The sequence below is a fragment of the Narcine bancroftii genome, chromosome 4 (assembly GCF_036971445.1).
Source record: "Narcine bancroftii isolate sNarBan1 chromosome 4, sNarBan1.hap1, whole genome shotgun sequence".
Lineage (NCBI taxonomy): Eukaryota > Metazoa > Chordata > Chondrichthyes > Torpediniformes > Narcinidae > Narcine > Narcine bancroftii.
The window spans coordinates 21,336,766-21,363,309 of NC_091472.1; the positions used below are offsets into that span (position 1 = coordinate 21,336,766).

At 43.1% G+C, this 26,544-nt stretch overlaps 1 protein-coding gene across 8 annotated transcripts in view; it reads right to left on the reverse strand.

Moving 5' to 3' along the window:
• riox1 (ribosomal oxygenase 1) overlaps nt 1-26,544 on the reverse strand; it is a 97,525-nt gene that overhangs the window by 35,969 nt on the left and 35,012 nt on the right. For 7 of the 8 annotated variants that reach the window (XR_011355572.1, XM_069930926.1, XM_069930925.1 and 4 more), the window contains 7 exons: nt 22,595-22,629; nt 22,336-22,514; nt 14,177-14,281; nt 12,682-12,826; nt 8,248-8,368; nt 4,774-4,873; nt 4,448-4,534 (listed from right to left, as the gene is read on the reverse strand). Coding sequence is in view for 7 of the 8 variants with exons in the window: in XM_069930926.1 (XP_069787027.1) it covers nt 4,448-4,534; nt 4,774-4,873; nt 8,248-8,368; nt 12,682-12,826; nt 14,177-14,281; nt 22,336-22,514; nt 22,595-22,629 (772 nt within the window). In the remaining variant the exon portion in view is untranslated. The remainder of the gene's footprint in view (nt 1-4,447; nt 4,535-4,773; nt 4,874-8,247; nt 8,369-12,681; nt 12,827-14,176; nt 14,282-22,335; nt 22,515-22,594; nt 22,630-26,544) is intronic. The other variant, XM_069930927.1, reaches the window with a different exon arrangement.

Sequence of the window (26,544 nt, forward strand, 5' to 3'; positions counted from 1 at the left end):
GTAGCTTTAATGCTTAGTCAGATTGTGGCATGATATACAAACCCATGTAATTGTATGTTCAGGGAGCTCCGGGATCCCCTACGATGAACCTCCTGCCAAGCTTGTGTGTAAAGGAGTACTGGGAAACAATGTGCCCGAGTCCCCCATTCCTTACGACACAATTGCTGAAGAATAGAGCACTATCCTGGACCTGGACAAAGTGGTTCGAAAAGCGACCATCCACACTATCTAGCTTCTACAAGCACAACTGGACAGGGTGCATAACATCTGTTACTAGTTGGTGAATGCGGCTGGAACTTACATTGGTGGGTGGGGATAGAATCTGGATTGATTGTCATAAGCTGAGTACATTACTGTACCCCAGACAGTAGCGGAATGACTGGGTGGTTGTGGTGATACGACCACCACCCTACTGCAGGGGGCGATCTCTGTACCTGCAGGATGACCACGTAAGGGGCTGACTCCACCTGGCCGGCTGTCAATCAGCCGACCTGAATATAAACCTGAGCCGGCCCCTCCTGAGCCAGTCAAACGGGGAGCCACCAAGGCTTGAACTGGTTTTCAGACTTTTACTGGAATGATGCCTGTTGTACAGTCTTTGAGTTTGTGCTTGCTCGCTGCTACCTCAGCGCACCACATCCGTGGATCAGCAGTGGGGGGGGGGGGGGGGGGGGGGGTGTTCAATTGACACAGAAACTATACAGACTGAAAGCAGTGAGTAGGCAAGCCCAAACAGATTCACACACAGAGCACATGAAGAATTGGTGGGGGAAATCAGTAGGTCAGACAACAGCATCCACGGATAAAAATGGCCAGTCAATGTTTCGAGTCAGGAACTTGATAAAGGATAGAGTCCTGAAATGGTAACTGACCATTTCTACCTATGGATGTGGTTGGACCTGCTGAGTTCCTCCAGCAACTCTGGTAGTCAGGATTCCAGCATCTGCTGCTCTGGAGTTTCACATTTACACTCAGAGCCTGGAACTGAAGAGGCAAGAACAAATCTCAATTTAGAGATTAGAAAATGTTAATTTGGTTATCACATTTAATGGCATATAAGACTTCTACTGTGTGTGTGTGTGTGTGTGTGTGTGTGTGTGTGTGTGTGTGTGTGTGTGTGTGTGTGTGTGTGTGTGTGTGTGTGTGTGTGTGTGTGTGTGTGTGTGCCTTCACTCACCTCGACGGAAAACCCTACAACCTTGCATGGCTGAGACGCCGAAGCCGAATTTATCAGTACACCACTCACTGGAGCTCTTCACCGTGTTGAGCTGAGACAGATAGGCCCCCATACTTGCTTGTGGCCCACCTCTGGCCTCTTCACACATGAGCAACAGCAGTAACATATCCTCCTGCACGCTCCACGCCGAGGCTCAGGCTGCTTCTCCCCGACTGCTCAAATGCCAATTGATTGACAGGTGCACTGGGACCCAAGGGCATGCGAGGGTGAAGGGAGAGAAGCCAGTCATCAGGGCAATGGGCAGGGCCCACCGTCGCGGGGAGCAATCGACTGCTTGCTTTGAGGGGAGTGCTGAGCCTTTGTTGGATGAGCAGAGCTCCCTGAGCAAATTGAATGAGGCATGGGGGCAGGTGGCAGTGAGCGAGCAGCCTGTCAAGCTGAGCTCTGGGGGCCCTGCTCATCGAACAAAGCCTGATCAATGAGGCCCAGCTCACCCCTCAAAGCAAGCGATCGAACCATCAGTGTGTACTACAAACATGGTCATTGCGCTGCTGGTGGGGGCTGCCATATTGGCTTCTCACTGGGGAAGTGAGCGGCAGTGGTGGTTCCGGAAAGCACGGGCCACCTGAGGGAAGGTAGACAGCAAAGATGCGGCCCCACTTCCTGAACAGCTGCAGCACCTCCACGGGCTTCTTGAAGCTGGGTGAGTAGCCGGTGACCTGCTCAATTTCAACTTTGCATAGAAGACCTGGGGGATATTTTTGAGCCACTTTTATTGGGGGGGGGGGTGGTGGGGAAGGTGGGTCTTATATACCGTAAAATACTGTAGTTGAATATATTACAGGGTTTGAACCCGATACTGTCCTGTAAGGTGTTTGTATGTTCTCCCCATGTCCTGTGTGGGTTTATTCTAGGTGTCCAAAAACGTATAGGGTTAGGTTAATTAATGCTGGGTTGCAATAAACAGTTCGCTAATATCCTTGATAGGAAAACACTTCCATTTTTCCCCATCTAAATGATGCTGATTCGTAAGAGACATTTGAATGGCTTAACGAGAGGCTTCATTCATGAGCCATTACAGATGGGCAATAAATGCTGACCATTACCCTCCCGATGGAAAACAGCCACGGCCTTAGATGAATTGATGAGCAAATCAACCATTAGCTATCATCCAAACAGATCCATGGCAGATGGATCCATCTCCCCACCCCAACCCTCCACTCAACCCGGGAGCACCTGGACACCTATATGAGACTACTGTTTATTGACCATATAGTTGCCTTCAGTACAATAATCGCCAACAAAGCTATCCTCAAATTTCATCCTCCTGATCTTGGCAACCCCTTTCATGACTTCCTGGCCTCACACACTGCAAACAATAAAAAAAGATGAGTAACACCATGCCCTCCACAATCAGGATCTGGTGCACTCACCTGCCTTTTTTACTTCCTCGACACTCACAACTGTGCAGCCAAACACTGTTCGAATCCCATCCTTGAGGTCGCTGCGGACACCACAGTGGTGACCAAACATCAAATAACGAAGAGATGGAATAACAAGGTGCATATTCAGAATCTCGTGGCCTGGTGCCAAGATAACAACCTCTCGCAATACCAGTCAGGGAAAGGAGATACAGGGACTTCATGGGTGATGGGGGTCCTGTTCACCTCAATGGTGATGAAATTTGCCTCCATTTAAAAGCTCCCTCTAAAGCACAGGGTTTTATGTCAACTGGGTATAATTGGACAGCACAGGTTCTTGGGTCAAAAGGGCCTGTTACTGTGCTGCATGCCTAAATTTTAAAAAAATTAGATGGCTTCAAGTTCTTGGAAGTGACCTGACATGGATTAACCACAATGACACAACAGACATGGAAGAATATCAACACCTCTACTTCCTGAAAAGTCTGGCATAAACCCCATGTCCTTCAACATCTTCTCTATATGGACCATCAAAAGCACACCTGCTGGATGAATCACAATGTGGTACAAGAGCTGCTCTGCCCAGGATAGAATCTGCTGCAGAAGGTGATGAATGCAGCTCAGAACATCATGGAAATCTCTCTCTTCTCCATCAATATCTCTCACTGCCAAACAAAACAGCAAACATAAAGGACCCATCACATCCTGAAGACACCATCTTTTCCTGCCTGCCATCAGGGAGAAGGTCCAAGTGTATGAAAACACACATCAACAGGCTTGAAGACTGTTTCTTCCTCGCAGCCATCAGGTTCTTGAATGAACCTCACAACATACCTGCCCTTGCGAAGTACTAATTAATCTTTTCACTCTAACTCTGTTCTGCAACTGTGCTCTTGCTCTCCTACTTTATACTGTTGCATGCATGCTAGAGTTGACTTGCTAGACTACTTGCAGAAGAACTTTTCTCACTGTACCAGCTATAATGTGAGAATAAACTTGAGCTTGCCCTGTAAAGAGACAATCCTGGATAACTGTATCCGGTGTTGGCTACATTATTTATAAGGAAAATTGTACTTGCCCTGGAGAAGATCCGCAAGATTATCTTATAGGGAAAGATTAAGTGGATTGGGTTTATGTTCTCCAGTTTAGAAGAGTGACATTATGGAAACACCTAAGATCTTGATGGGATGACATGGTAGATACTGAGAGGTGAAACATGAAAGTCTGCAGACACCGTGATTAAAGTAAAAACACAATGGAGAAGCTTAACAGGTAAGACCATGTACTTTATATAGCAAAGATAAAAATGCTTGACCAATGTTTCAGGCTTAAACCCTTCATCAAGGATACTGGGGGGGGGGGGGGGGGGGATTCTTCTGGTGGGAGATCCAAAGTTAGAAAGCACAGCCTCAGAATTATGCATTTGACATTTAAGACCCCAATGAGGAAGAATATCTTCTGTCAAAGGATTGTCACAGAACTGTGGAAAATGAGCCATTAAATATATCCAAGGTTGAGATAACTTCAGTGAAAATGAGGGTTATGAGGGACCAATAAGAAAGGGGGAGTTAAGTTTGGGAAGGGATCAGCCAGAATCTCACTGAGTGGTGAAGCAGGCTCAAAGAATCATCCTGACCATTGGTGTGGCTGCTTCTTATGGCCTTACTTGGACCATCCTGTCCATGATAGTTATAAATAAAAAGTTTCTGTCTATTCTATATGACTTCCTCACACGTTCACAAAGGTCGCACAGCTCTTTCAATCTCTACAAAGGTCAGGTACTGGGCACAGACCAGGAAAGCACATAATTGTGGGGTGTGATCTCTTTGCCGCACAAGAGATTTCATACCTTGTTATCAAGATTTCCAGCTGGAAGACTATCAACCTTTATAAACTGTGGGTATGAGCAAAGCAAGAGCTCTACCCCATCAGCAAGCTGGAAGAGAAACAGGGACACATTAGGTTTGTGGAAATGTTGTTATGATCCAGTTCTTTCAAACACAATGTCAGACTTCAATCTATAGCCAAGATATTACCCTGATGAATTAAACAATTGGATAGTGAGATCAAGTGATCAATTGTCCTGCACATTTGACAAATTATATTTGAAAAATGGAAATACGATATTTATTTTTTCTAAAATATTATTGCAAATGAACGTCAAATTTATCTTACGTCTGGATCGATTTCGATGCATTTGCTTTCCTCTTTGTGGTATTCTCTGGAATTTTCAATCGTAAAATAGAGCAAAATGCTCCCATTCTCGGCACATAACCTATTGAGAAGGAACAAAATAGGCACATTTATCAGCATGAAGAATGACAAGTGAATTTAGCTTTATAGGTTAATGAAGCATAAAGCACCCATTTGACTCAACAAAGTCAGGGAAACCCTATTTTTGAGAAGACATTCCATTGGAACAGCACTCTACATATTACCAGTTGTAGGATTCCTCCTGGGAATCTGATTCAGTACCACACAGCAATAAAATGGGAAATGTGCTGAGCCTGTCAACGTTTATTTGCTGATTAGCTCGTACAAATGGCTGGACTAAGGTTGAAGTTAGGCCTGAAGACCAAACTTTTGTAATCCTCAGTATTGTTCAGTTCCCTTACAGGTTTGCTAATTTTAAAAATATTGGGATTCACTACATAAAGTTACTGATAAAGAAATCATTGAACATAAACATTCAGTGAGCTAAATATTACACTAAATCGAGGGGGGAGAAAGAGGGAGGAGAGGAAGGGGGAGAGTGGGAGGAGGAGATTGGGGAAGAGTGGGGAGGAGGGAGAGTGGAGGAGTGGGGAGGAGGGAGAGTGGAGGAGTGGGGAGGAGGGAGAGTGGAGGAGTGGGGAGGAGGGAGAGTGGAGGAGTGGGGAGGAGGGAGAGTGGAGGAGTGGGGAGGAGGGAGAGTGGAGGAGTGGGTTAGGGAAAGGGAGAGAGAGAGAGAAATGGAAATTGGATTGAATGATGAACTGTTAAAATAACTCAGAATCCACTATTTATTAATATTTATTTTAAATATATGTATACATGTACTGTACTTTTCTGTTATGTCTATATGTGTTTTTGTACTGTGGACCGAAGCCGAAGAACGCTGTTTCGTCGGGTGGTGCTGGTACAATCGGATGATAAATGAACGAACTTAAAAGCCAAGAAACCCCCAAAGGTTTTACAATCTGCACCCTTAGATATTAAGGTAATAGTCCTAAAAGATTTCCAACATTCCTTCGACTCTTGATCAGTTCCAAGTAATTTGAGGGCAGCTGATGTAACCACAGTTTATAAAAAAGGGAGAGCAAAAGTAAATGGAATTATAGATCCATTGGCCTGACATCAATGTTGGAGAAAATGCTGGAGTCCATTACCAAAAATGTAATAACAGAGTATTTGGAAATGGTGAATGCTCTCGATAACCTGTTAACCTGTTCTCACTGTACTATGTATTTTGCGACAAATAAACTTGAAAACTGCATTGCTGAGGGAAGCAGCAGTTTTGCTTTTCAGATTGGAGACTTCTATCCGGAGGTGTGGCACAGGGATCAGAGCTAGGTCTTTTATTTTCGACAGATATATTAATAATTTTTATTTGAATGTAGATTGGTAAGATTGTAGATGATGCCAAAATTGGTGGTATGGTAGAGAATGTTGTCTACCATAGAGTAGGAGCAAGAGGATTCTTTTTCAGCGACAGGCAGGGTTTTGCAGATTTCAGTGTTTGGACCTCAGCAATTCTATATTTATGCTTTAGGTTTAGATGAGAAATGAAAGTTAATATTTAGCATGGTAACAGGCCATTTCGGCCCACAAGTCTATGCCATCAAATTTATACCCAATTAACCTACACCCGGGGAAAACCCACGCAGATACAAGGAGAACGTACAAATTCCTTACAGACAGTGTGAGATTCAAACATAAAGCTGGGTGGGAGTATAATCTTCAGAGAGATTTGAAAAGGAAGTGAATAAATGCACAGCAGATGATGCGCTGCAAACTGGTGGCAGGAAGGTGAAAACAAATTACCTGAACAGTGAATGATTAGAAAATGGAGGATGCATCATGACCTGACAGTCCTTGTACATCAATCAATAAATGTTGGCACTCTGGTACAAGAGGGCAAGTGATATACTGGTCTTCAGAGTGAGAAGAATTGAACACAGGTTTATATTGCAATTGTGCAGGGCTTTGGTGAGACCACACCTTGTGGTTGTATTCGTCTTCTTAACTGAGCCAAGATGTCCTTGAATTGGAGTGCAGTAAAGGTTTATCAGACTGGTGCCTGGGATGGCAAGACTGGTATATATAAAGATGTTGGAACTCTTAGGCTAATATTAATTAGCCTTCAGAAAAATTAAAGGGGAATTCTTTTAAGCTTACAAAATCTCAATAGGATTGGTCGTTAGACAGAGAATGATGTTTCTGATGGCGGTGAAGTCCAGAAATGAGAGTCACAGCCTAAGGTTATGAGGTAAGCCAGGCAGGTTGTAGATGGTGAGAGGTTTCTTCAAGAACCACCTAAAATGATAGAATGAGGATGAAATGAACTGACCCAGTGTGTAACAGTAGATGACACAATTTTCTTGTTTATTTTCATTGTGCGATGACATTGTTTAATGGGTTTATTGTATTGTATATGTTGAACGTTTAGTGGGTGGGAAGGAGGGAGGGAAGGGAGCGGGGAAAAGGGGAGAAAATGATTAATATGGTTCATAGTGTGAAAAATTAAAAATGTTAAAAAAAAAAAGAATGAAAGATGCGTAGAATATCTATCACAGAAGGCAGTTGAGGCCAAAGTATTAAACATATTCAAGGAGGGCTAAGATGTGGTAATGATGGCTGATCAGGCGATATGGGGAGAAAGCTGAAACAGGACCCTGAATGTGGATGATTAGCTATGATCGGGTTGAATGGTGGAAGACATGTGAAGAGCTGGTGGCCGACTCATGCTACTAATGTTGATGTTAGTTCGCCTTCTGTTGGTGATGACTGTGGGATGATTGCTGAATAGGATTTTCGTGAGAAGTCCCCCACCCCAACTCCTTGCACTGGAAAGCTGAAATCCTGCCTGGTGATAGTTTACATCAGCCATTCTCAATGGGTACAACTGCACAATTAAGGATGGAGGACGGCACAGTCTGAAATTATAAATGTTTTAAAATGTTTTTTTAAGTAGTCGGTACAGAAGAAAGCAATTAAACTTGACTGCTTCACAGGGAAAGGAGCCCATAAACTTGGAGCAGCATCCTCAGGGGACCATAGACAAAAAAAAAGGTTGAGGATGGCTGCCTTACATATCCAGTGCACGCTCACATGATCGCCACTTATTCTTCAGGGTCATTTGAAACAATCAAAATTTTTTTTACCCCAACTGAAGTTGTTATATAAGAATGGTCTCAGATACGTTCATCTGCCAGACAGGTTTGAGAAGATATGATAGTAGATGCAGTTTATAATATTTAACATTAATTTTATATGTTTCTTCATAAGAGAACATACCATACTGATAGGGGTAGGGGCATGGTGGGAGAGGGGGAAGGGGTACTCCACGATCTCATTTTCTTCCCACTGGATGCCTTGATGTAACCTGTGTTTAACAAGATCATTATTAGGAAACCCATTGTTCTAGCTAAATAAGTAGAAATGGGAGACCTGGCAATATTGCTGCGAAGCATTCGTATTCGGGTGCTTCCTCGTAACGGCAGGACAGTGTTGTGTGGCCCACCATTTCTCCATCGAACAGGTGAACTGTACACAGTGCATGCCAGTTCCTCTAGGAGAGAAAATAGAATTATTCTCCAGCAGGAAGGACGCGCCTTTGATTCTATGCAGAACATTTTATGTCATGTCTGAACTTTTAAACACATTTGATAATTCTGTATCCCAATAGCCTCAAACTATCCCTCCCACTACTGCCTCCAGCTTATCCCCAGGAGCAAATAACCAGGACCATAAAATATTCCTAACTAAAGCACATGACAAGACCGATTGGAAGTTCAAAGCACAAAACACAATTTGAGAGCGTTCATGGAAAATGTATTTGAAGTGCAGCAGGTTTCCCATTATTTCTGCACAAGGGATGAATTAAAATTAATACAAATAAATCTGCAAGAGATGGGTGAAAAGGACAAACAAAAGTAAATATTTCTTAAAGAGTATCCCACCTTGAGAATATTAGTACAATAGGCCTCAGGCTTGAAATATCCTGGTGATTTGGAACTCCTAATTTAGAATTGCACTGAAGTGTGCTATATTAAAAAATCAGGCAGTTTTTCCGATGTCCCACGTACTTATCAAGTGGATGGAAACGATACATTTTATCAATCAAGAAATTACAAGTAACCCTCAAACAAAATTTAACTGTTCACTTCTGTCAAAACACTTGGTTTTATTTTGCTTATATATTGTAAACAATTAAACTTGAGAAGTGAGTTAGTAACTATAAAGTTATTGTAAATAGTCTGAAAATAAATATCAAGCAAAATCAAAAACTTCCCTTTAAAATAAGGATTAAATATGAATTTTATATCTAAAAATAGCCTCTCCCCATAACTATGCAAATCCCTTCAAGCTATTTATTCAGTCAATCCTCCAAACCCTAAACACAATGTGCAAAAAATGGTATCCCTCATTTCCATTTGGTTTCCTCATTCTATGTCCCCGGTTCTTGCCCTCTTCCCCCAGTGAGAATTTTTTTTTCTATAATTTTAAATACCTCCATAATATCCCCTTGAAACCCCCTGTTCGAAGACATCCCCAGACTGTCCACATAACTAAAGTCCCGCATTCTCCTGGAATCTTTCTGCATTTCTCCGCAGGATCTTAATTGATGTCAAAACAAAGGATATAAAGATCTGAACATAACATTTTCAGATGAAAATTGGTTCTCTACCTTCAGCTTGATTAATGATTCCTCATTTGTGCAAGCCACTGCTTATTACAATTTAAGGTGGTCCATGGAACACGTATGTCCAAACTTAAATGATCTTGTCTTTAATGCCGATGTGGTTGCCCACAATTGCCGAGATCAGCCCGGCACATCGCGCGGCAACAGAAGCGGACAGAGATCGCTAAAGCGATTCCCAGGACAACGAACCGCCGGGGGTAGAAGCTGGGGCAGCATCAGACCAACAGCCCTAAAATGGCATTGGTCAAGCTGCTCAACTAACTCAGCAGAAACAGGCTGGGGAAGATGGGCATTTATATGCATGGATGTTCCCGCCCAGTATTGTTATTCAGATGGCTGACTCAGTCAATCAGCAAAAACGGTGGGAACTTGAACATTATAAAAGCAGCCTTTCCAGCCCTAACAAAGGTGTGAGCTTAACCCGCCACACTGTATGTGTGTGTTTCTTGTAGTGGTCGGTATATGTGAGAAGTGTAAAATATTTGAAGCTTCACTGATCCATATTTTTTGGGGGGTGCCCAAATTTAGAGATAAGAATGACATTTTCCAAACTTTATCATCGATTTTTAATATTAATATAGAACCATGTCTGTTAAATGCTTTGTATGGTTTTTCACGTGAACCAGATATACTTCTGTCTGCAACTCAGAAGAAAGTTTTAGCCTTTACCACGCTGATAGCCAGACGAGCAATTTTATTGAAATGGAAAGATGAATCTTCACCTGCCCATTCACAGTGGTTACATGATGTAATGTCCTATTTAAGCTTGGAGAAAATTAGATACATCATTAAAGATAGAAACATAGAAACAGAAGATAGGAGCAGGAGTAGGTCATTCAACCCTTCGAGCCTGCTCCGCCATTCAACGAGATCATGGCTGATCTTAAAGTTCACTACCACGCCCCCGCCTTCTTTCCGTAACCTTTAATACCCTTATACTGAAGAAATAGATCTAATTCCCTCTTAAATAGATTTAATGAACCTGCCTCCACTGCCCTCTGTGGCAATGAATTCCACAGATTCACCACTCTCTGGGTATAGAAATTCCTCCTCATCTTGGTCCCAAATGGTTTGCCTATTATCCTCAAACCATGGCCCCGGGTTCTGGATTTTCCCATCCTTGGAAACATCCCATCTGCATCCATTCTGTCCAGTCCTGCCAGAATTTTATAGGTCTCTATGAGATCCCCTCTCAATCTTCTAAACTCCAGCGAGTACAATCCCAATTTGCGCAATCTTTCCTCATAAGTCATTCCTGCCATTCCAGGTATCAGCCTGGTGAATCGCCTCTGCACTCCCTCCATTGCAAGAACATCCTTCCTTAGATAAGGTGACCAAAACTGCACACAATACTCCAGGTGGGGTCTCACCAAGGCCCTGTACAGCTGCAGTAAGGTATCCTTGTTCCTATACTCAAACCCTCTTGATATGAAGGCCAACATACCATTTGCCTTTTTAACCGCCTGCTGTACCTGCATGCTCGCCTTCAGAGACTGGTGTACAAGTACCCCTAGGTCTCTCTGCACTTCCCCATCTCTTAATCTATTGCCATTCAAATAGTAATCTGCCCTCCGGTTTGTATTACCAAAGTGGATAACCTCACATTTATCCACATTGTAGTGCATTTGCCATGTAGCTGCCCAGTCCCTCAATTTATCCAAATCACACTGAAGCTTCCTGACCCCCTCTTCCGTGCACACAACCCCTCCTAGCTTAGTGTCATCTGCAAATTTGGAGATATTACATCCAATCCCCTCATCCAGATCATTAATGTAAATTGTGAACAGCTGGGGTCCCAGTACAGATCCCTGTGGCACCCCACTGGTCACCGCCTGCCACTCAGAAAACGAGCCATTTATCCCAACTCTCTGTCTTCTACCTGTCACCCAGTTCTCAATCCACATCAATTTATAAATATGTGGGGCCCATTCATAGAATAGTATCATGGTTGGAAGAATTAAGAATCCTCTGTCTGATGTCTGGAGGTAACTCTCTGTTCCATAAGTTCTCTTTTCTTTTATAAAGTTACCTTGATTAGAGGGAAGGGGTAGATTAGATTTAGTTTTTTTTTCTTTTTATCAATTTTTAAAAATTTGGTAAATGTGGGTTTAACATGACTAGACGTCCCCAGTCAGTTCAGCTCCGAAAAAATTTCGGATAAATGAGGATTTCTGATTTGTTTCAGATATCCTCAATTATCTGAAATTTTAAAAATTTTTGGATAATTGAGGTTTTCAGAGAATTCGATTTCGAATAATCGGAGTTGTACTGTATGTTAAACTCAATAAAACTATTTTAATAAAGGATTTAAAACCTGGACCTGACTGGGTGGATAAGCAGAACATCTAATGGAATATCGAATAAACACAGAGGGCCACATTTTGGAAGACCAAATAACAGCGTGGATGAGCACTGGGAGGTTCGACATGGAACCTACAATACAACGTGGGGCCTCAATCAAGGCACAGGGCATTGAGATGGAAACCTCCATAAGGGTAGAGAGGAAGTATTGGAATATTATCAATCACCTCTTAGTGAATTGGTTAGAAAAAGCATATCCAGGAAAATAGCAAAAATAATGAACCCTCAAACAGGAGAGGATGACTTTCAGTAAAACCAAAGAGGAACGGTTGGAGGAACTCAGCCGTTCCCCCAGTCCAAAGGAGGTTAAGGTATATTACCAACACTTCGAGCCTGAGCCCTTCCTCAAGGTGGGGTTCAGCTCGGTCCTGAAATCTTTCCCTCCTATGGGCTACATTTCTCCAGCATCTTTGTTTTTACTACAAACATAGCATCTGCAGACTTTCTTATTTTACTCAGGATGACTGAGTAATTGTATGCATTACATCTAAAAATACAGGAGACAAATGGTGATTTATTTTTTTTGAAGGTGGGTATCCATTTGACCTTTTTTACTTTCTCATAAGAATAACAAAATATTCTAAATGTAATTTTTTTCTGGCTCACAGCAATAAAAATGAACTACTAGTGAATAATTGCTCTCAAAACAAAGTCTCAAGTGTACTATGTACGTGGTAAAGTGCCAAAACATCAAGTGCACCACATTGATTGGGCGGTTTTGTTGGGAGAATATTATGCACTGGAGGAGCTGAATTTGTACAAATACTGGTTTATCCACAAGAATTAAAATACTGCAATTAATAAAGCAATCAAATTACCTTTAGTAAGTACAGGAGGGAGGCAGTCATGAATAAAATCTTTGGCTTTCTGATCGACAGCTGCATCAATTGGTGCGTACTTGAGTAACTTTTTCATCAGACTGTAGATCTTTTTATTAAACACTTGCCTCCGTGGGTCACCTTCCTGAGAAATAGAATTCAGATGTCAACTGTTTGTTACAGCTGCATTACAAAGTAAGAATTGCGTGGGTAAGCCCCAGAATACATCAGCAATATGGTGGAGTACAGCGCAGCGATTGAAGGCATCACATTAACAATTCAGAGAACTTATCTCAGAGATAAGAGATTTGAGCAACTGCAGAATTTAGGATTAATCAAATATAGGTCTCTTTCTCTTTGGTTTGGCTTCGCGGACGAAGATTTATGGAGGGGGTAAAAATATCGGTACTAACAATGAAACCAGTAAACTGTTACAAAAAACTCTCTCTGTACCTTAATGACCCTTGGGAAAAGAAATTTGCCATCCTCTTCTATTTCACTTCTGATACAGACCTACAGCATTATGGGTAACTTGCTTACTCTCTGAATGGCCCAGTCAAAAGAGTTCAAGGTCAATATAGCACAAGAAAATACTTAAAGAGATGATGAAACAATAAGAAAATGCTGATGTCAAGGCTAATACACTGACAGCCACGAGTTTGATATTTCAGCTTATAAACTCATAAAATATGCTGAAGGGGCAATTTTTAAAAAAAAAAGTACTCTGCACAATAACAGGGCCTTCCAGTCCACTGTCCAAATGTTACCAATTAATGTACTTACCCCATACGTCATTGAAATGTGTGAGGAAACCGGAGCACCCAGGGAAAACCCACGCTGACACAGGGAGAACGTACAAACTCCTCAAGGACAGCACCGGATTCAAATCCTGATCACTGGCGCTATATTAGAAGTGTGCTAACCCCTTTTTAGAAATGTATCACAGGTTATTTCCCTCTTCGAAAATGTACAGCAATAAAAGAAATAATGCTTTTCTTTGGAGATACAACGAGAACAAAATCCAATGATACCTAGAGACTATTTTGGGAACTGAAATAAAACACCATTTTAAACCGAAAAAGCTATGCAATTACAGTGCCAACAAACCAGGTTTGAATCTAGCGCTGTCTGTAAGTAGTGTGCATGTTCTCCCTGTGACTGCATGGGGTTCCTCCCGGCTTTTAAAAACGTACAAGGATTGTAAGTTAATTGGAGTATTTGAGCCAGAAGGGCCTGTTGCCATACTACATGTTTAAATTTAAATTTAAAATCTAAACAAAACATTCTGCGAAATAGCCAGCCAGTCTGTGTTCATTGTGTCCAATAGAGAGATGATGTGAGCATCACTGGACAAAAAAGGAAAATCTTCAATTTTCCTGAAAAGTACCAGGTCAAAAAAACAAAATTAGCACAGTCTTGCTTTGCTGGGAATATTATTTTCTATTGTAGTAACAACAAAATTCCTTTATCACAGAAAGCAGCGTTGGGAATTTACCCTTTCTGAATTCTGTACTCCCATGTACTCCATGTAATCAAGAGGCAAGCCTTCACGAAATTCTATATCATCTTCTATTGCCCATTCCAAGGCAGCAGGAAAAAGCTGTAAAATGCAGAAATTAAAGCTGATTTTTAACAATGCTGTACCTTCAAAACAGTGATAAATACACTACAGTTACAGATTGTACCTCTTTAATCCGGCGTCGTTGTGACCTGGCCATTGCCGGACCACACAAAATGCTGGAAAACAAAAATTAACCCCAAAGGGAACCCCCTATGTAAACATATCAAACAAAGCTTAAAATAGGAAATAATACTGTGGGGTGGCATGGTTCGCATAGAGGTCAGTTTTTACAGCGTCACCAATCAGAACGTTAGTACAAACTCCTTACAGACAGTGCGGGACTCCAATCCTGGTCCCGATCGCTGGCGCTGGAAATTTGAATATTCAAACGTTAGCAGAAACTCAGCAGGTCGAACAGTGTCCTTTATATAGCAAAGGTAAAAATACATAACCGACGTTTTGGGGCTGAGCTCTTCATCAAGGCATAGAAAAATATCAGCAGGCATCTGAGCAAAAGCTCACCTGCCGACATTTTTCCATGCCTTGATGGAGGGCTAAGGCCTGAATCGTTGGTTATGTATCTTTATTTTGCTCTATAAAGGACAATGTTTAACCTGGAAGTTCGTCCAGCATTGTGTTTGTACTTCAATCACGGTGTCTACAGATTTTCATGTTTTACTTCCTTACAGACAGCACGGGACTCGAACCCTGGTCCCGATCGCGACAGATTCAACCTTTAGAGTGCCAGTGATTGGGACCAGGGTTTGAGTCCCTCCCGTGCTGTCTGTAAGGAGCTTGTACTAAAGGCGGCAGATTCAAACATGCCAGACTTTGGGAGTTGCCGGGCCACAGAGTGCTGGACAAGAAAAGAACAGCCTCTACAAATTTGGGGTACTCTAACACAGCTGATAATCCAGAAGTCAAATGGTGCATAGACACGTTCATACGAGATACAGGAGTATTAGAGCCAGTACCACCAGGCTGAGGAACAGCTTCTTCCCTCGGGCAGTGAGAATACTGAACGACCAAAAGAACTGCTCACATTAACCACCTAAAACTCTCATTTTCATGAAAAAGTATTTATTTATTGATATGTATAGATGAAATACTTGTCCTGCATATGTACTGTTTGTCTATATGTGTGTTATGTTTGGTTGTGTGTCTGCGTGCTTTTGCAACAAGGACTGGAGAATGCTGTTTCATCAGGTTATACTTGTACTATTAGCTGACAATAAACTTGACTTGTCCTACTCCAGTCCCTGCAGAATTTAAGTTTCGAAATAAATAAAATCGGCAACAAAAATAAAGCTGAAAACAGAAAAAGTTAAAGACTGATTACCATAAAATTCTATCTCGTTCAATAATGAATTTCATGAAAGGGAGCTTTCAGTCTTTAACCACTCTGGAATACAAGTGTCTATACACAGGCAGGAAGGTGTAGCAAGTTACTCCATTTTGAAACACCGAGGGACAAGAATTAAACATTGGCCTGAACAGCAATAACTACAGTCTATGAATGAACAAATAATAAGTACCAAAAAAAATTGCAGTTAATATGTGCTAATGTGAATAAAAATATGTATATAATTTGCAAAAGTTGTATCTGGAGACAACTTTGCACTGAGCAAGAAATCTAATAAAGGTCAAACATGCAAGATAATGTGTAGAATAATAATATGCTTAATAATAATATGCTTGAGCAGAGAGAAAATGGATTTGTGAAGGATGATGTTTGATTAACCTAATGGGATTCTTTGTGGGTGTACCTAATAGAATAGGTGAGAAGAAATCACTGTGTGGAGTGGGTTTGGAATTTCAGAAAGCTTTCCAACAAGTCTCTTACTGGTATTGAACAAATTATGAGCACATCAAGTAGGAGATAATAGGTCACAGCGTAACCCAGTATGGAAAGAGGGCCTTTAGCGCATCAGATCTGCACTGACCATTGACACTGATCTTCATTAATCCTATTCTTCACGTTGTCCAACACATCGTCAACTTTCCCAGATTCTACTCGTCACTACAAGATAGGAAATTGATAGTGGCTTAAGCCAACCAACTTGGGAAAATTTGCAAACAGCAAAAAGGTCAGAAATGAAGGGTGGCCCAGAGAAACTGGATAGGCTGAAGAAGGTCGGAGGCCTGAAATATTGGTTACCTCTTACTTCCTACAAGATGCTGTAGGACCTCTGAGTGTCTCCAGCACATTTATGTAATGCCTATGGCTCCCAACATCTGCAGACTTCCTTGTTTAACTGGATAGGTTGGGGGGCAGTTTTCCCAGGAGCAGAGGAAGCTGAGGGATGTCCTTATGGAAGTTTATAAAATTATCAGGGACATTGATAGCGGAGATAATCATGGTAGACTGGGCTCTGACACTAGAGGGCATAGGTTTAAGGTGAGAGGAGAAAGATGAGAAGGGATCCGAGAGGCAAGTTTTTTTTCCACAGATGAAGGCGAGTTGATGGAGCAAGGGGAAGCTGCCAGAGGAAGTGGTAGCTTCCCCTTGCTTTGTTTAAGAGACACTTAGACAAGTGCACAGATTGGAAAGGTTTATAGGGGTATGAGGTGAATGAAACCAAATGGGATTAGTGTCAATAGGCATCGTCGTCAGCCCTGAATCTATGAGCCTGACTGCTGCTGTGGGCAGAGGCTGTGCCACTATTACCTAATTGTATATGGTCCTGGTGAGACTACAATTTTGGACTCTTTTCAGCTGTAGAGCATTGATTCCCAAAGTAGCAGTGGAAAGATCCAAACTGGGGGGGGGGGGGGGGGGGGGGGGCAGTGAGGGGATGGTGGCGGTCCAAACATTCAGTCTTATTATTCATTCAGCTGCAAAGTTTAATGAAGAAGCCAGTGCATTAAATTTTTTGGCATTGCGGTCTACGGAAGGGCTGTCACTTGCTGTGGCCAGACTTGGGGTGGTAGTAGTGAGCAAAATAAATAGTGACAAGGTTATTCTCGAGCAAGGTATTCTCGAGAAAGCTGGTCACAGTGGCTGCCAGGTTGCACTGGTGTCACTATCTATTCCCCCACTGAGATCAGCGCTGCCGCCACCCCAACTCACCCCTGCTCAGTGCCGTTCTACTGGAGGATGGGGAGGTGCTTGGGATGTGGTGTGGGAACCAAGGGGCAGCAGCCCAAAAAGGTTTGGGACCACTGCTGTGGAGGGAGTGAAGATTCAGCAAACTGGTTCCTGGAAATGGAGGGAACATTTAATGAGGTTCTTGATTAGCCAGGGCATCAAAGGTTATGGGGATAGACCGGGCGGTGGGGCTGAGTGGGAAAATGGATCAGTTCACGACTGAATAGCAAGGCAGACTCGATGGGCTGAATAACCTATTTCTGCTCCTTTGTCGTATGGTCTTTTGATAAATTGAGTGGCTAAGACTTTTATTCTTCAGAAGATGTGGTTTCACTGAAAAAAAATTAAAAGACATTGGGATTGATGTGGGGACAGATAGGTCTCATAAATGTTTCTAGAACTAGGAATCATAGATTCAAATTAAGGGGGAGGACCTTTAAGGCTGAGATGAGGAGAAATATCTTCAGAGGATTCCGAATCTTAAAAATTTTCTATCTCAGCTTCTATACAAGTTGAGTCATTGATATATTCCTGTATATTGAAGGAATAAAGGGATCTGGGAGTAGAGTAGGTTAACTGAGGTAGATCAGCCATGGTGTAACATAACATAACAATTACAGCACAGAAACAGGCCATTAGGCCCTTCTAGTCCGCACCGAACCAAACACCCCTTTCTAGTCCCACCTCCCTGCACAATGCCCATAACCCTCCATCTTCTTCTCATCCATATACCTGTCCAACCTTTTCTTAAATAATACAATTGACTCCGCCGCCACTATTTCTCCCGGAAGCTCACTCCACACGGCTACCACTCTCTGAGTAAAGAAGTTCCCCCTCATGTTACCTCTAAACCTCTGCCCCTTAATTCTTAACTCATGTCCTCTTGTTTTAATCTTTCCTCCTCTTAACGGAAATAGTCTATCCACATCCACTCTGTCTATCCCTTTCATAATCTTAAATGCTTCTATCAAATCCCCTCTCAACCTTCTACGCTCCAAAGAATAAAGACCTAATCTGTCCAATCTCTCCCTATACTCTAGATGCTTAAACCCAGGTAACATTCTGGTAAACCTTCTCTGCACTCTCTCCACTCTGTTTATATCCTTCCTATAATTAGGCGACCAGAACTGCACACAGAACTCCAAATTAGGCCGCACCAACGTCTTATACAATCTCAACATCACCTCCCAACTCCTATATTCCATGCAATGATTGATAAAGGCCAGCATACTAAAAGCCTTCTTCACCACCCTATTCACGTGAGTTTCTACCTTCAGGGAACGATGTACCGTTACTCCTAAATCTTTCTGCTCTTCTGTATTCCTCAATGCTCTCCCATTTACCACGTATGTCCTATTCTGATTCTTCATACCAAAATGAAGCACCTCACACTTATCAGCATTAAATTCCATCTGCCATTTTTCAGCCCACTTTTCTAAGCAGCCCAAATCCCTCTGCAATCCTTGAAAACCTTCTTCATTATCCACTATTCCACCTATCTTAGTATCGTCTGCATATTTACTAATCCAATTCACCACCCCATCATCTAGATCATTAATGTATATAACGAACAACAATGGCCTGTTAAATGGGAGAGCAAGCATGGGAGACTAAAGTGTTTTACGCACACATGTAGCATCTTCACCTAGATATTGCTTGTGAACAAATAATTAGGAAATGAGAAGCTATATGCATAATGTTTCAGCATTGCTTCTTCACTTAACACATTAAAACCATGAAACCTGCATTAGGGCTGTAAAAGTCCAATTTCTTTGTAGTATCTAACCCCCATCAAATCTGGGATGATTCAAGATCAAAAAAATAAGTGCAGCAACAACCCAATGTGACCACTCGGGGCTGCTCTAGCACATTGTCAATCACTATCACCAGTCTGGCAAAGCCAACATTTCAGCTGAAACAGGAACGTGTGCACGGAGGTTGGTGGAAATCTTGCTTTTAATTGTTTTTTTGCAGTTTCTACGAATGAACAAATCAATCGTCAATTTCAAGACATTAAGATTATGCCATGAATTACTAATCTGCAGGATTTGCTGGTCATACCTTCGACTTCACAAGAATGGCATCTCCCCTTTACCTGTATTGCTGTTTCTAAGGACTCGCTAGCTCCACGCAGCAATTATCTATTAAGCTTGCAACAGAAAGCACAAGTCAGTGACAACAGGTTTAATGCAAAACTGTTCCCTTGCTCTGGGGCAGAAAGTGAACAATTTAACATTCCAAACACAGGTTAACTTGTCCTTTCTAACACCGTTTATGCAATTTTTTGCAGGGGGTGGGGGTTCTCATGGAACTTTGTTTCACTTGAATCATTCCACTCTAATTCTGTTGCTTTTCAAACCTCTGGTTAGCTCAACAGAGTTCAATCCTAATTTGTAATTCTATCTGTGTGGTCTTTGTGACCACATAAATTTCCTACCATTGGCAGGATAATTGCCCATCATAAATTGTCCCTATATTCATATACTGGTAGTGGTAGAATACAAAGGAAACTGTTAGGGACGTAAAATGGGATTAGTGCTTAATGATTGGCCCACCTCACTGACAAAAGACAAAGGAGGAAAAACCCAACACCCAACCCTAACCAACCAATTTTCCCTTGTCTGCCTGTCCCGCATCGAACTTGTCAGCCACAAACGAGAGCCTGCAGCTGACGAGAACATTACCCCTCCATAAATCTTCGTCCGCAAAGCCAAGCCAAAGAAAGAGACACGTGATGGGCTGAATGGGCTGTTTTGCACTCTATGAATATGAACTCAAGCAAAACTAAGGAACTGATTGTAAAATCAGGAGAACACAAACCAGTCCTCATCAGGGATCAGCAGTGGAAAGGGATAAGAACTTCAAATTCCTGGGGGGGGTCATCATCTCTGACCATCTATCCTGGGGCCTCTATGTCAACACAATCAGGAAGAAGAGGCTCCACCAGCAGCGATTCTTGGTGAGGAGTTTGAGGAGATTTGATACGTCATTAAAGACTTGCAAATTTCTGCAGGTGTGCTATGGAAGAGAGCATTCTGACTGGTGGCATCACTGTCTGGTATGGAGGTGCCCGATGCACATGACAGGAAAAGACTACAGAGGGTTGTGAAATTGGCCAGTGCCATCAGCGTCTTCACTGCATTAAGGTCATCTACAAGAAGCAGTATCTTAAGAAAGCAGCCTCTATCCTCAAAAGGTGACCATTCAGGCCATACCCTCGTCACACTGCTACCATCAGGAAGGAGGTACAGGAGCCTGAAGACGAACACCCAACTCTACAAAAACAGCTTCTTCCTCTCTGCCATCAGATTTCTGAATGGTCAATGAACCACAGGCGTTAGCTCACTTACTCTTCTTTTGCACTAATTTCTTCATTTAAAAAAAATGTAATTTATAGCAATATTTGCACCTGTGATGCCGTCGCAAAATAACAAATTTCTTGACATGTTCATGACAATAAATTCTAATTCTGAATATATTAAAGTACGAAATGCAAACTTCTACATGGCAGGAAAGTATTTTCAACCTGAAGGATTCAGGGCAAAGTCCCATTAGAGGGATCTTTCTTACCCATTATTGTGTTGTGATTATCTGCAAATCTCATTGCATGGAAGACATAGACATAAAGGTAATTCTGTTCTTGCACGTGCATTAAAACTGAGGTTCAATGCTTAGCAACTCTATCAGTGGCTACAGGTAAATTGTGGTCAGGTTTCCATAGTCTCCAATCTGAGAAATTTCTTCAACAAGGTACTGTCCAAGCCATCTCAAAAATGATGCGTCACAAAGGTCTGAAGCCATCTAATGCATGCGCTAGGTGATCCCAGTAAAGGATACCATTTGCCACACAGTCATTAGGCTTCCAGCAACCAGCTGGAAAAATGGAAGATCAGATTATTATTTAAATGGCAAACGATTGCAGCATGCTGACGTGCAGAAGGTCTTGGGAGTGCTTGTGCATGAATTGCCAAATTTTGGTTCGCAGGTGCAGCAGGCTATAAATAAGACAAATGGAATGTTGTCCTTCATCATTAGAAGGTTTGAATTTAAGAGCAGGGAGGTTATGCTGCAATTGTACAGCGTACTGGTGACACCACATCTGGAGTACTGTGTGCAGTTCTGCTCTCCTAACTTGAGGAAGATATACTGGCCTTGGAGGCGTTCCAGATGAGGTTCGCCAGGTTGATTCCAAGGATGAAGGGATTGATGAGGAGAGATTGAGTCGTCTAGGATGGTACGCGATGGAATTTAGAAGATTGAGAGATCTTCTAGAAACATATAAAATTATGAAAGGCATAGATAAGATAGAGGTAGGTGGGAAAATGGATCAGTTCATGACTGAATGGCAAGGCAGACTCTATGGGCTGAATAGCCTATTTCTGCTCCTTTGTCGTATGGTCTTTTGATAAATTGAGTGGCTAAGACTTTTATTCTTTAGAAGATGTGGTTTAATAGGGGAGATCGCAACTAGTGGACATAGCCGCAAGATTCAGGGTAGTAAATTTATGAGAGATGAGGAGGAGTTGCTTTTCCCAAAGGGTGGTCTACCTGTGGAAATTGCTGCCCACTGAAGCAGTGGAAGCTACCTCAGTAAATATATTTAAGACAACTTTGGATAGATTTCTAAATTGTAAGGCAATTAAGGGATATAGAGAAAAGGCAGGTAGACAGAGATGAGCGAATCATCAGATTAGCCATAAACACATTGAATGGCAGAGCAGGTTCGAAGGACTGGAAATTCTACTCCTATTTCTTATGTTCTGAGTCTCCAATCTGAGAAATTTCTTCAACAAGGTACCGTTCAAGCCATCTCAAAAATTATTACCATTCTCAAACCTAGAGTGCAGTTGTGAAGTTGACCAATGGGTTATTATCACCCCAGCAGGTTCAAATGATCTGGTTAGCTGTGACATGGAGGAAACATGGGGTTCTCAGAAGGATAAGGATTACTTGGATAAAGCACATTTTCAACTCACTTCAATAACTACCACAAATATCTACTTACTTTACGTAGCACATCTCCCCAAGTGTTCTTCTGGTAAGTTGAAATGGTGATGTGGAGCGAATGTGTATCTGGTGTGCAGTTTGCTTGGTGGATAAAGCCTCTGGGGAAATATAACACGTCTCCAGCCTCAAGAACGGTATTCATGATAGGAGTGCCCAACTCCTGCTGATTAAAGTTACCTGGGCCAGACAACACAAAGAGTCACAAAAGCAGAGGGGAAAAAAGAAGCAGCACTGGATAGTTTTCTAAAAGTACATACCACTCGAAACACTTGGAAGCACTTCTTCAACTGATCTGTGAATATAATTGAATACATTTTGGCATGGTATGCATTATTTGCAGCAGAAATTTTTACAAAATAAAGTAATTTAAAAGCATAAAATTGTATACGCATGAAATTAAAAGCAAAACAGAAAATTCAGCAATTCGAGCAGCTTCAGTAGAGAGAATTTCAGATCAATGATTTTTTTTCATCGATACTAAAAAATATTAGACTGATGCGTGTAAGGGCTTCATCAAGGATATCAGCCACATATCGTGTCGCTCACTGGGAATATACTAAAAATCTCTGTACAAGGAAACGAGGTTTAAGTAAATTCTGAGACAGACATAAGATCCTACAGGCAGAATTCCTACATTTTCAACGTCAACAACCAAAGGAAGGGTGGGTAGGGAGAGCAAACTTGGGAGTCGTAGAAATACTGTTCCCTGTGTAAAGTAGATTGGGGAGGGGAAGATGCAGCTGGTGGAAGGAGCCACTGAAAATTGGGTAGGTTATCAGATGCCGAAGCTGGTGGAAGGCGAGGATGAAAGGGGACAACCAGTGGGCAGGAATATAAAAAATGGAGAAGATGCCCAGAAGAGCTTTATCAACGACAGGAGTGACTAAAACATGGATTATTGAATGTTGCCAATTGGGAATAAGCAAAAAAAATCTCTAAATAAGGAAATCGTTATAAGCAAATTCCGAGGTGTTATAACCCAGAAGACATGATTCCTGCTTTTTCAATCCTGTCAATGTAAAGGAAAATCTGGAAAATCAAGCAACTCTCCCAGTAACCTAACTAATTTCATGATGACATCACATCGCACAGTTCTGAAATTGTAGACGAGCTATCACCATTTAGGTGCCCTGTGCTACATCGCTACTTGAGGAGTGGTGTGGTTAATTTTAATTCCACTACTTTGCAAAGTCTACAATGTAAAAAGATCAGTGATCCAGAAAAGATTGCTGACCTGCAGAAAATCCTGTTTTTACTTCAGAATGGTTTATTGCATTAACCCAAATAACCTTGTGTATTAAAAAAGAAATCCAAATGTTCAAGAATATTTTGTTCCATGAAGTAAGGAATTGCTGGATGAACTCACTGAGTCAGACAGCACCCATGGGTCATTCAGCGACATCAACAGTTAGAGCGGTAGGTGCCTCCATACTGGGGTGGTATTGGCTAGCACATCTTTGGCCCTCTGGAACGCCCTGGAGGATTCCTCATCCCAAACAATATCTTTTGCCTTGCTGGTCATCAGTGCAAAGGTAGTGGGGGTGGGGGTGCATAATATGAGCTGCTGCCGGTATGAACCTGTGGTAAAAGATTATCATACTGGCGAATTCCTACAGTCCTTTCACTGTGCGTGGCTTAGCGAAGTGTCGGACAACCTCAACCTTCTCAGGGAGGGGTATGGCCCCATGCTTGTTAATTCTGTGCCCCAGAAAGCCGATGGTGTCCAGACCGAACTGGCACTTAGCGGGGTTGATGGTTAGCCCCGATTGCACAGCTGTCTCAGGTGGGCGGCGTGGTCTTTGCGGTTGGCAATGAGGTTATAATCCAAATAGATGACCGCAAATGGGAAGTCCCAGCCCACTGTGCCCATCACCTGCTGGAAAGTTTATGCTGCATTCTTTAGACCAAAGGGCATGCGGAGGAATTCGAGCAAACCAAAGGGGGTTATGATTACAGTCTTGGGGATGTCCTGAGAGTGAACTGGGATTTGGTGGTACCCTCGGATGAGGTCCACCTTGAAGAACACCCGTGCTCCCGTGCAGGTTGGCGACGAAGTCTTGGATGTGGGGCACAGGATGTCTGTCAGGTGTGGTGGCCTCGTTGCAGTGGTCGTAGTCCCCGCATGGTCTCCAAACCCTTGCTGATTTTGGCACCATGTGGAGGGGAGAGACCCAGGGATGTCAGAGCGTCACACGATCCCAAGCTCCTCCATCTTTTTGAACTCCTCCTTTGCCAAGCTGAGTTTCTCTGGCATGAGTGGGCGAGCCCTGGCATGGAGCAGGGGGCCCTCGGTCAGTAATGTGGAGCCGTACTCCGTGCTTTGGCTCGGCCATGGAGAACTGTGGCACCACTATCGAGGGGAACTCCACCAGGATGCAGGTGAACTCATTGTCCGAGAGTGTTGTAGAGTCCAGGTGGGGGGGCAGGTAGATTGGCTTCCCCCAGAGGCAGAATCTGAAAGGTTCTGGCATGCACCATGTGTCGTCCCTTGAGGTTGACCAGCAAGCAGTGGGCCCGAAGGAGGTTGGCCTCCCCAGGTGAAGTTGTGCCACCGCCGCAAGGGTAAAGGTCCATGTAAAGCGGCTGTTGCTGAACTGAAGATGGATGGTGCGGGACCCAAAAATTTGAATGCAGGAGCTGTTGGCTGCCTTCAGTGTTGGGCCCTGTTTGCCGCAGTGGGTGTTGAGGTCTGCAGGGGGGTAGGACACTTATCTCAGCATCTGTGTCGACCAGGAAATACCTGCCCAACAGTGAGCCCCAGACATAGAGGATGCTATCACGTGGGCCAACCACCACAGCCATCAATGACGGTTGCCCAGGATGTTTCCCAAAAACCAGCAGGGTGGGCGGCATTGACAGGCCTCCGCACCCCATCACTGATGGTGGTAGCATATCTGTCCCGGGGTGTTCACTTGCCTCTCCGCTGGCTTTGATCTCGCCAAAGGTTGTTCAATGGGGGTTGTTGATGTGGTCTACGACGGCTCTGTTGACCTTTGCTCTGCATAAGATGTCTGCCAGGGTGGCGACCCTCCAAGGGTCACTGAAGTTCTCCTTTGTGAGCAAGAGCCGTATATCCTCGGACAGCTGCTCCAGAAAGATTTGCTCGAAGAGCAGGCAAGGCTTGTGACCCTTGGCTAACGCGAGCATCTCATTCACTTGGGCGGAAGGGGCCCTGTCCCCCATTCCGTCCTTATGCAGCAAGCAGGCGACGTGCTCACGCTGGGAAAGCCCTAAAGTGCAGAGTTAACAGCCCTTCGAGGGCCGCATATTTGCCTTGCTCCAGAGGCTGCCGTAGGAAATCTACGCCCCTTGCCGCTGTGTCCTGATCAAGGGGGCTCACGACGTAGAAGTAGCGGGTGTTGTTGGCAGTGATGTGGCTAAGCTGGAACTGTGCCTCAGCCTGCTCGAACCACATGTGTGGCTGCGACACCCAGAACATCAGAAGCCTGAGGGAGGCCGTGTGGATGGTCGCTGGCTCCACTTGATCAGTCATCTTTGGGACCAAATGTCGGTTGCACCTCTCGGGGTCACCAGTGTAGCGTATATGCTACGACGAATGTGGAAGGAAGACACACACGAGGAGTCAAAATCGAAGACTGCTTTTATTGAACTGGCGACTCTCTTTATAAGGGCCCCTGGCACTGACATCAGGGGCCTGCGTTGTTGGAGCACCGACCGTGGGTCAGCCAGCGTTCCCGCCAGAGTTGAATTGAATTGATGGCCGGTGTCACCACCTAGGTCCATGCGTTCATCAGCCATTTTGTGGGCTGGTTCGCGTCTCCATGCGCGGGCCGCTACACCACACAAGCATGTCTGTCCTTAGTCTTAACAGGGCGAGGCTGAAGATGAACTTGAGGGACAACTAACGTATTCCTCCTGGTCAGCCTGAAGCACAATAACATCAACATTGTTTTTTTTCCCCCATAAATTGCCCCACCTTAAACTGGCTCCAATGCTTCTTAATGTATTCCTGTTCTTTCTTTTCCCAAAATGTAGTTATTGAGCATCAAAACAACTTCATTATGCAGATATACATGATGTCCATTTTTTTTAAAACAGAAAAACCAACATACACGTGCACCCTCAGATACACAACCGTTCCCTGATCGCCTTGGAAACTTTGTTGACAGTATCTTTGGTATATTTACCGATTATACTAGTCAATGACATTTATTGAACTGTCGACTCTCCTTATAAGGGCCCCTGG